An 11,080-nucleotide genomic window follows, 5' to 3' on the forward strand; every position below is an offset into this window, starting at 1 on the left:
ATAATTTGACAGTTACACCAGTACAGTATTTTCAAGTATGGATGCACTCACTATACTGCTTGTTGTCATCCTGATTGTCCTGGTTCTGTTATTTTTGGTCAAAATAACAGCTCCTGACCACAGCAGCTTTAAAAAAATGGGCATAGCTACATCTCCTCCATCTTGGCTGCTTGGTAATTTCATGTTGGAAATAAAGCATGGTATTTTTGAAGTGCAGCGGATTTTTCATAAACAGTTTCATAATGAAAAGGTAAATACTTTTACCGAATTTTAGTACCCAAATATACAAAATGATGTCTAAAGTAAATTAAATCTTTTGCAATCAATAAATTAAATGATTCTCTGCTACAAGTAAGCATTTTTTACAAACCTCTAATAACTAACAGAGCAGATCCAATAGATGTAAAGAAGCATACAAAACATTCAAAGGTTTTTGTGTTAATAATTTTATATTCAGTACTTGGTAAATTATAATGGTCAGAATAAAACATAAAAGTGTACTGTATAAATCTAAAAGAAAGTGAAAAACGGAGTTAGAAATGTTGGGTAACAAGTGAGTAATATAAATGTAATAAGCATCACAGTAAAAACATTATACAGAAATCAGTTTGATACATACTTTCCTTTTCCTGGTGAACAATCACAACATAAGTGGTGTATAGTGCCATCACTAGACTTGTAGTGACCTGGTAGGAGGAGTCACTTCATGACGGCATATATATATATATATATATATATATATATATATATATATATATATATATATATATATATATATATATATATATATATATATATATATATATATATATATATATATATACACCCTCTCAAAAAATGTTTAATCTCAATTGTTTTTGCCCTTTCAAATTAAATCAATTAAATTTAATGCATAATTTGTATAAATGGCCATTCTATTTTAAAAAGTATGACTTAAAATTTTTGTTTAGGTATATGGCTGGTATGGCTGGAGAACTAAAGTAATAATTGCCAGGGATCTGGATATTGTAAAAGAGATTCTTGTTAAAAATTTCAACAACTTTGTTGATCGGAGAGATTTCTTTTCTGTAGACTCTCCTTTGAAAGAGAGTATACTTTTTCTCAATGGAGAGCACTGGAAACAAGTGAGAAAGGTAGTTAGTCCAACCTTCAGCTCAAGCCGTATAAAGGTTATGTCCCATCACATAGAACGCAATGCCAAGATACTGCTGGAACACATTCATACATTACAGGAGTCAGGCAAGGAGCTTGAGCTGCGAGAGTTCATTTCATCATTTACCTTAGATGTGATAGCCAGTACAGGTTTTGGTCTAGAAATCAATACCCTACAACACCCAAACTCTAAATTTGCTACGGAAGCTCATAAGATACTAAACCCCAATCCTGTTCTTTTCTGCTTTGCTTTTATGTATCCTTATTTAGGAATACTGTTTTCAAAGATGAGCTTACCATTTTTCCCCAAGAAATCCATTAATTTTTTTACACAAGTTGTTGATAACGCTATAGAACAAAGGAAAAGAGAAGGGCTCAATGGAAAAGTGAATGACTTCCTTGATCTCATCATGAATGCTGAAAAAACTGATGTCCAGCAGGACAAAGAACTTAGCAGAGTTGAAATACATGTAAGTTAACTACATGACACTTTATTTAAGAGCACTGATGTATGATCTATTGTGTAAATAACTAACCACATTTAAAATCTGTATTTTGCTACCAGGCTCAAGCTTTAGCGCTCATCATTGCTGGGTTCGACACTGTGGCAACTGCGCTTTCTTTCACCTTGTTCTTCATCACCATGCACCCAGACTGCTGCAAACGCGTGCAGGAAGAAATAGATGAAAAATGTGGTCAAACCCCACCAAATTACGAAAACGTCCAGTCAATGGCTTACCTTGACATGTGCATCAATGAATCCCTTCGAATGGCCCCGCCGGCGTTTTTAATAAACCGTGTCTGCGTACAGGAGACTGTGGTCCAAGGCATAAGATTTCCTAAAGGTATGGACTTTGCTGTCCCTGTCTATGCTTTCCACACCGACCCGGAAATCTGGCCTGAACCAGAGAAATTTGACCCTGAAAGATTTACAGAAGAAAATAAAGAGTCTCGCCATCCCTATGCGCATATTCCTTTTGGCCAAGGGCCAAGAAACTGTATTGGCATGAGGCTAGCTCTCCTGGAAATGAAAATTGCCTTAGCTTCAATCTTGCAAAAGTTTACCCCAGTGTCCTGTAGTAAGACTGTGTACCCAATAAAGCTGAGTAAAATGCAAGTTAGAGCTGCAGACGGCCTGTGGGTTAAGTTTGATGCCAGAAAATAAACAAAATCATCTGTCCTAAAAAACACTTTAAAAGGCAATTTTTTTTACAATTACCAAAAACAAAATGTGCCATAAATGTGAATTTTTGAAATTATCAATATATCGTAAAATTATTGTAATGTGATTTTTTATTTTCATTTAGTGTCACAGGGAAGAGTAATATTTTAAATTTAAATTATAATTGTCACATACAGGATAAATATTTTATACATTAAATTGAAATCAGTAATGATAAATGTAAAAAAAAATTCTTTCTTTAAATATTTAGATATTGGAATTTTCAAATATATGTACTATATACAAAAGGTGTCTTATGATCAGTGCAGTAACAATAGGTAGATCTAGTGTCTTCTGATGGATGGTAGTAAGTTAGTTGTTATGGACGTGTTGTCATGCAATGGGTCAAACTTGTTAACTCCCCTCTGCTGAACACATTTTTTTCAGACTTGACACCCAGGTAGAACCTGATGACAATGCAATATAGTTTGATCTTTCACATAAATGTAGGCCCTATATTTTTTAAATTAAATAAATTTTGCTATTTTAATTATCTTACTAATAGTAACTTGCTTTTACACATATACACATATTCGGGGCTTTCAATTATATTATGATTTGATTTTTGTTAACCCTAAAATGTAAAAATAAATTATATGTATAAAAAAGGTTTATAAATTATAATTACCAGCTTTTATAAATGACCATTTTAAATTTTTTTTTATTTATTTTACATTTTATATAACTTTAAATTTAAATAAAAGACAATTACCTAAAACATTGTGTTGTGTCTTTATAATTTTATGATTTCTGCTTTCCTCTAGTAATTATTAAAAATAACTCGTTGATAAGGAAGTGTATTTAAGATGAAAGAAATGACAAAATGCTATTTCAACCAATATTTACCCTTCTTTTCCTCTTCCCCCACTATCGTAGTCACAAATACTGGACGTCATATAGATCAACAAACTAAAATCCACACATTTTAACGAAAAAGTGCATAATTGTTGGTAATTGTAATCTTAAAAAATATATATAATGTATTCATCTTCATGTAATCTAAACCCACCAACTCCCTGTCCTCGAGATTGAAGACCACCACAAATAAAAAGATGTGATACAGTATCAGCGAAGTAATAAAATCGTCGTATATAACAATTATATTTTTAAAAGTCTCAACGACTCAATTTGTTTAATAAGTAAAACAATAATTAAAAAGAGTACAATAGCATTAAAAGTACTGAACCAAAAAAAAATGTTCCTGCGCTAGTTTTGCCAAGTAATAGTAAAAAAACACAACCTTGGTCGTTATGGTGTTAACGCTACCAAAACTACCAACCTTACCTTAACGCATGATTGATGAAGAATGAATCTAATACTAATAAATTATAAGTGAACTTGAGAAAATTAGCATTGTAAAGTGAACAAGCAATGGAGGTGTAGGTTTTACTGACAACTGATAGCTCAACGATGTATGTAACGTATTGTAAGTAGATCATACTGATGTCAAAAGGGGTCGTGGTGTGCACACCTCGTGTAATGTAAGTAGATCGTCTTATTGTCAAAATGGGGCGTGGTGTGCACACCTTGTATAATGTAAGTAGATCATCTTGTCAAAAGGGGGCGTGTTGTGCGCACCTTGTATAATGTAAGTAGATCATTTTGATATCAAGAGTAGGCGTGGTGTGCGCACCTTGTATAATGTAACTACGTCATTTTGATATCAAAAGGGGGCGTGGTGTGCGCACTCTGCAAAAAGTTTAATAGGTGTTACACCGCGTTTACACTTGCGTGATGTGTACTATACACGTCTAGAAAGAAAACAACTTTACAATAAGTGGGTAGACACGCCCCTCCCTATAATTAACCTATGGCAAAATTTATCTTTCTACTCTCTACACCTGTATAGAAATAATAGTACACATGTCGCAAGTGTAAACGCGGTGATACGGCCACTATTTCCAAGAAAATCGTTAAGGCTGTAATTATCAGTGTGTTGGCCACTGCGATATTAAATGTAGGCCTACATCCCGTGTTCAATATATTATCATTTACTTTTTCTTTCTTATCCGTTGTGAAACTTTTCAGTCACGTTATAGATACGTAAGTCACTTATTAAATTAATTATTGTTGGGTTTTTACAAGCTTTTATTTAACTTACTGTCTCTGTTTGTCGTCAGTCTGTATTGTCTAGATCGAAACGCCCGAGCGAAAATTCGGGCACTTCTAATTGACAGATACGGTTCAAAGTTGGCACGTTGGTCAATGTTATATCGAAGATAGAAATAAGACTAGAATGATAGGGATTACAATACTAAGGACGGTGTAAACTTGACGGTAGACGATTTGGTTCGAGAGTATGTGCGCGTTTTAATAAAATGTTTGTAGCTTGAGTGTGACGCGACAATATTAGCGATGACGGAGGATGCAGGAGTGAAGACAGTTGGGGGTTAGCCATTGTAGAGAAAGGACATGTTGTATATTTTGTAGTGTAGTTCTAGTTCGTTTAGTGTTAGTAGTTGATAATAAATTTGTTGACATCGTTAGTGTCGTCGGAAAATAAGAGTGTTCCCGTCCTCGTCACATGTTTATAGTTGCAATGTTAGTAACAGAAGTAGTTATCATATACGTCATATATCACCAATGCTATTCCCCCATCACATTCAAGACATGAAGACAATGCAATCTGACATTAAATTTTACTTAAGTGGGTGCCTTATTAATTTTTTATGAATTAATTGAAATTGTGTCCAAATTAGTAGTAGTAGGCTGTTTCATACAACTATTCGGCACTACTATACACGCTTTATCATGCAACTCTATTTAAATGTTAAAAAATTAAAGTACGTAAAAAAATCAGAAAAAGGTTTAATAATAAGCTTTTATGTAATAATGCACTAAAAAGTAGAAAATAAATCATACACTACTATTTAAATAACTATAAAGAAAAGCGTGGGTCTCTTCCTTAATATTAGTAAAGGTATCCAATAGGTACTAAAGTAACCCACGCTTTTCTTTATAGTTATTTAAATAGTAGTGTGTAATTTATTTTCTACGGTTTATTGCATTATTACATAAAAGCTTGTTATTAAAACATTTGTTATGATTCTTTTTTTTATTATTTGGATGAGTGAAGAATTACAAATTTAAATAAATTATTCTTTTTTTTACAAGTTGTTATGTAACTTACTCTCTGTCTATTTGTCGTCGGTCTGTCTATCTAGATTGAAACGCCCGAGCAAAATTACGGGCACTTCTAACTGACAGATTCGATTCATAATTGTTATGTGGGTCAAGACATGAATACAATGCAACATGACATTAAATTTGACTTAATTGGTTGCCTAATAAATATTTTATGAATTAATTAAAATTTTGACCAACATAACAATATTTTAATAACAATCTTTTTATGTAAAAATGCACTAAAAACAGGAAAATAAATGATTTTTCTGTGTATATATATAATACACTACTATTTAAATAACTGTAAAGAAAAGTGTGGTTCGCAATAGTATGTATTGGATACTTTTACTTATATTTTCCAATATTTAGGTCTTACCAATAGTCCAAACAGTTCTTACATGTATCTGATACCACTTTAATGAAAACTAAATGAAATAGGCATAGAACTGACACAATTAAACATTTAATATTGTATTTACGAAGGTCATGGAAACAGATGAACTCGACTTCACCTGCCCTAAAAAAAAGTTTCCTTTATCTTACTTCTAACTTACATCTTCATTCCAGTATCAAGCATGGAAAACAAAATAACTTTGCTTGTTGTTGGTCGAACCGGGAATGGCGTAACCTCTGTTGTGTACTCTGCTCGTTCCGGGTCAAATGTTATAGAAGAAAAGTCCATCTCAGTAGGCGAAGATGAAAGACGTGTTGCCGATCATGAATTTCCTGAATTTCGTGTTATAATCACTCAAGACATTACTATCATAGACGGATCAGGCATTGGGGATTGTGAAATTGATTCATCAATTCCAGATATAAAGATGAGAGAATCGGTTACAAAAGCATTGGAAGAAGTTGGTGGTTTTGATGTCTTGATATTTGTTCTCAAGTATGGCACTCGCTTTACTAAACAGGAAAAAGATGCAGTGGAAAAGGTTAAAGAGTATTTTGGAGAAAGTATTTTTCGGGATAGAGGAATTATTGTTCTGAGTTACGGGGATAATTTTTCCCTAGATAATGAGGAGGGTGCGTTCAAAGAATGGTGCGGTAGCCAGGTAGGAGAATTTAAACTTTTGACAGAAGAGTGTGAAAACAGAGTTTTGCTGTTTGACAACAGGACCAATGATGAAAAGGTGAAATCTGAGCAAAGACAGAAGCTGATCGAGACGACGTGTAGAATCCGTGACAAGTTTATGGGTCACTACACTGTACATGATTTCAAGAACCAGCGACAAAATTACAAGCCAGAAAATAGTCTCTTTAACCAAAGACATTCCAGCCTGTATGAGAGAAACACGGAGCGCTCTTGTTTGTTGAAGGTCTGGGAATTTATACGCAGAGCTGTGGTGTCTAAGACGTGCAACAGAATTTATATTGCGATTATTTTATTGTTAATATTCATTGTTTTAATGTGTTGTCTGGTCACGTTGAACGGGTTTAAACTGTAAATCACACCGCGAATTTCTACTAAAATGTAAGATTTTTTAATTCAAAAATGTACGCAACCCTAGAAAAAACGTTTTTACCCTAGAAATCATTATGTGTTTTTCGGTTCGTGCCCAAAACATAGTGGGCAGATGAAGTAAAGTGTATATATTATAATGACCTCGGAAGGAAGGTTGTGTTGTCATAAATTTTCTCAACCGCCTATCCGAAGAATCCTTATCATAAAAGCAAACATTGTTTATTTTTAATTTCGTGATGTGGCAAATTGTCTAATATATAAAGTTGAAATGGACTCTGTGGCGGACGGACCCTTGGAAGACATGCATGTAGTAAAAATAAATTGACTTTATCACCACAGTTCTTTAAGTGTTTACTTTTGAAATAAAATCAAAATTGATAATTAAAAAGTTCAATATTGATACATTTTAAACTAAATTTTCATTGTTCAACTTATCATTGTGAATGACATATTGTGGAAAAAAAAATTACAATAAATGTACTACCCTTTAGAAAAATTCTATTTTTATATTTTAAAAAATTAAATTAAAAAAATAACTTAAAAAAAAATTATGCTTGCTTTTGTGTTTGCGTTTCAGTTTTTTTGTGTTAATTTTAATGTTTACGTTTGCGTTTATGTTTGTGTTAGGTCAACCTTTGCGTTTTTGTTTGTGTTTGTGCTTTAAATTGCGTTTGTTTTTTGTTTTTATGTTTGCGTTAGTGTTAATGTTTAAGTTTGCGTTCATGTTTGCATTACGTTTATGTTTTCTTTTGTGTTTATGTTGGCGTTTTGGTTTGCGTTTTCTTTTATATTTGTGTTTGTGTATGTTTACGTCTGTGTTTTAGTTTTAGTTGTGGTTGGTTTTGGTTAGGGTTAAATTTACAGTTAAATTAAGGTTTAGGTTTATGCGTCCATATTTGCATATATACATTTAATTGGAAAAGTAATATATTTCTTAAACAGGGGCAATGACCGGTATAGCAGGGTATATGCTACTTAATAAAATAAAAAGTAACGGTCCTGCACAGACAGGTATTCCACAGAGCCCAGAGCAGGGCTTGGCCGGGACGGCTAGTACTTTTATAAGCGGTAATTTTCTTATTTTTAAAATAGGCATCTATTTGAGTTTTTTTTTTAAAAATGTGTCGTATTGCGTGAGGTCATTTTTATGAACAAAGCAAATGTAAGTTTTGCAATCATTGTATTTTATTTTATTTTTTGGTGTGTTATCAATAAGTAAATTGTATTATTTACATACTGCAGTTTACTTTTAACTTAATTTAATTAAGCAAGTCAGATTTTTTTTACACAGTAAATTGGTTTTCGGTTTTTGTAAAAACATTAATGACGAATGATTTAAATAAAAATTTTAAAATGAATATTGTTTGTCCTTTACTTGCCATTTGTTGCTTTACTTATCTATGTAAACTGTACATCATATACAATTAACCCTTGCACACAAATGAAACCTTAGCCTAGTTTATCATCGTTTTTTTTTCTTCTGTTTATATATAGCCCACAGTTTTGCAAGTATGTCTTAAATGTGATTAACGGATGTTTCAGAGATTAATTTTATTTGAAAAAAAAATGTGTACGGCTCATTCTAATTAGCGAATCGGAGAGAGAAAACATTTTCTACACAGTAAAACCAATTTCTATTAGATTAAATAATTTTGGTCGGTATCGACAATTACAATGTGATTAGCCAGCTGTTTCTTCCAGATTTTTTTCTCCGGTGGTGGGGGGGGGGGGGGGGGGCACTTGATATTTTGGGGGGGGGGGGTGGACTAAATTTTCTTGAGTGGCGGGGGGCGGACACCTATAGAAGTATATATTTACTATATAAATTCGATTTCGTTCAGGGGGTCGGCGTGGTCGAGTCGGTAAAGCTCATGGTTGCTAAACCGAAAAGTCTCGAACCCTCGGGCAGATGAGGCTGGAGACAGCTCTTCTAGGAGAGACAACTCCAAAATTAAACAACTGCTGCCTTGTAGTTTGTTCTTGGTTGGACAAAGGCTATGGAAGCAAATCCAAAAAGAAAAGCAGGCTGAAATCGGAGTCAATGGCCTCAATGGCGCATAACCAGTTGACACGTAACGCTTAATTGTGTTTGAGTCGGCAAAAAGCTCATGGTTGATAAATTCGAACAAAGTCTCGAGTTCAAACCCACTGGCAGATAAATCTCGATCCCCTTCAACACTAATAATTAAGAACGAAGAAGAAGAAGAAGATATCGTTCAGAAGGGGGGGGGGGTGGTAAATCTCGATCCCCTTCAACACTAATAATTAAGAACGAAGAAGAAGAAGAAGATATCGTTCAGAAGGGGGGGGGGTGGTAAAATTCTTTCGAAATGGTAGCAACCCCCGCCCCTGAAGAGATGCCTGGAAGAAACTCTGTATTTGCCAACGTGATTGTGTATTACTTAAATAACTTCCAGGGAAGTGTACCCCACTTTGACTGCGACAGGTTCATATAGACTAGTCTACGGCTACATAACTAAATCAGAGACACGTGTGTTGTCTTCGTGACAAATATCGCTGACACCAAGTTTAGCACGATTTTATTATTAGACTTTGAATGTAAAAATTAACAACAAAAAAAATTATTATAAAAAAAAACACTAGGCTTACATTAACATTCGCAGATTTTTTAGCCCTCCGAAATACAAAAGGTTGTAGGCCTACATTATGAATCCCAATTAAGATAATCTCAATTTAAACAAAGATGTAGATGATTTTTCATCGTATAGTTAGTAGAGTCTGTAGTACAGCGGCGTCACACAACGTGGGCGGGAGTGTCTATCCGCTCCGGGTGACACCAAATCGAGAATTCGTAAAAACTACAGTCAAAATAATAGTGTTTCTTTTCCAGTAAAAGTAGAACACTGTTAGCGCAGAGGGTGACACCAATGTTACTTCACCGTGTGACACCCGACATAGTGACGCCACTGTCTGTAATGCTTGTCGATATTTTTTACATTCAAATTAATCAAATTTTGATTTGGTAAATATGACGTGTGTCTGTAATTTGGCTATCCTAATTATCACACATTCAAAAGCAGCTAAAACGGATTTCAAGAAACTTAAAAATCATTGTGCAGACTGGAAAGCAAGAAAAAAATATAAATAAACCATTTTAAATATTAGTGTTTGGTTAGTGGCATCACAAGGTTGAGTGTCACACTGTGTGTTTACCGAGGGTGTAGCCCCACCCTCCTCCAACAATATTTGGTTTTGTGTCACACCTCACCCCCTACTATTCAATATTCTATTATTTGAACTGAATAAAACTTTTTTTTTTTGCCAGCAAAGGCTACGATTTTTCGTCACGGTGTCCCTTGTGGCGTTAATGTGTTTGATTACTTATATGTTACAGGCTGAAAAACTTTTTTTTACAAAAATAGTTATTTAAAATAAAAATATAATTTACGTTATGGGGTACTACATAATAATACGTGATAATACAGGATATGTGCACAATCAGTACATATAGAATACAAAATCTACACATTTTAAAATACATATTCATACATAATAATCGATTTCTTCGTTGCCCACATTTATTCCCCTGTAGCCTAATGAAGGGCCCACTGACAATTTTTGCATAAGGGGCTTGAAAATTATAGCGACGCCACTGGCTATGACCTACATATTTTGTTATATTATATGGATATAGGGCCTAGGTTCTATTCTATGGAAGATTGTTAACTTTACGCTTTTTTTCCACGTCTAGATCTAGACGATACTATATTATGCAACTCATAATAATTGTATTAATAAATAAACGACTGAGTGTAGTCTAGCTTGTCATTAATAAACTCTTTATCATTGTCTGCCTGTTAGTTTCAATCGGTCTCTTATTTTACACTCAAGTGACAAACAAATACTACATGCATTATTTTATCAGTGTTAAAAGTAGTACCATAGACCACTGTCATGGCCTCCCTATAAACAGTGGTTTAATGGGCCTAAGGCATAGAACCTAGTTCTAGATCTAGTTTAAGCAAAATGGCCCTTCTTTCTTTGTGCATCGCGAAGCACAAAATGTAAACAAGGCAGATCGCACTGTTACAGACATCTATTTTTAGCACTAACGTTGGTCATGAACTTTCAACCCAAATAAACAACAACCAAAG

General features: G+C 33.8%; 2 protein-coding genes across 2 annotated transcripts; both read left to right on the forward strand.

Annotated features, from left to right (window-relative positions):
- Positions 1-37: 37 nt before the first annotated feature.
- On the forward strand, positions 38-2,340 carry LOC131938119 (cytochrome P450 3A16). Its single transcript, XM_059296022.1, has 3 exons — positions 38-250; positions 951-1,622; positions 1,718-2,340. The coding sequence occupies exons 1-3, from the start codon at positions 38-40 to the stop codon at positions 2,315-2,317; spliced, it is 1,485 nt and encodes a 494-aa protein (XP_059152005.1). The 3' UTR covers positions 2,318-2,340.
- A 1,738-nt stretch (positions 2,341-4,078) lies between these two features.
- On the forward strand, positions 4,079-7,525 carry LOC131938120 (uncharacterized). The gene is made up of 2 exons (XM_059296023.1): positions 4,079-4,417; positions 6,068-7,525. Exon 2 carries the CDS (start codon positions 6,076-6,078, stop codon positions 6,946-6,948), a length of 873 nt encoding a protein of 290 aa, XP_059152006.1. The 5' UTR covers positions 4,079-4,417; positions 6,068-6,075; the 3' UTR covers positions 6,949-7,525.
- Positions 7,526-11,080: the final 3,555 nt, after the last annotated feature.

The sequence above is a fragment of the Physella acuta genome, unplaced genomic scaffold (assembly GCF_028476545.2).
Source record: "Physella acuta isolate Inbredline_101_S28 unplaced genomic scaffold, ASM2847654v3 ptg000235l, whole genome shotgun sequence".
Taxonomy (NCBI): Eukaryota; Metazoa; Mollusca; class Gastropoda; family Physidae; genus Physella; species Physella acuta.

Excerpts from the sequence above, each read along its gene's own strand:
- LOC131938119 (XM_059296022.1), top strand. The coding sequence starts at position 38 with ATGGATGCACTCACTATACTGCTTGTTGTCATCCTGATTGTCCTGGTT. Across the intron at positions 251-950 it reads AACAGTTTCATAATGAAAAG|GTATATGGCTGGTATGGCTG; the intron begins GTAAATACTTTT and ends ATTTTTGTTTAG. Across the intron at positions 1,623-1,717 it reads TTAGCAGAGTTGAAATACAT|GCTCAAGCTTTAGCGCTCAT; the intron begins GTAAGTTAACTA and ends TTTTGCTACCAG.
- LOC131938120 (XM_059296023.1), top strand. The coding sequence starts at position 6,076 with ATGGAAAACAAAATAACTTTGCTTGTTGTTGGTCGAACCGGGAATGGC.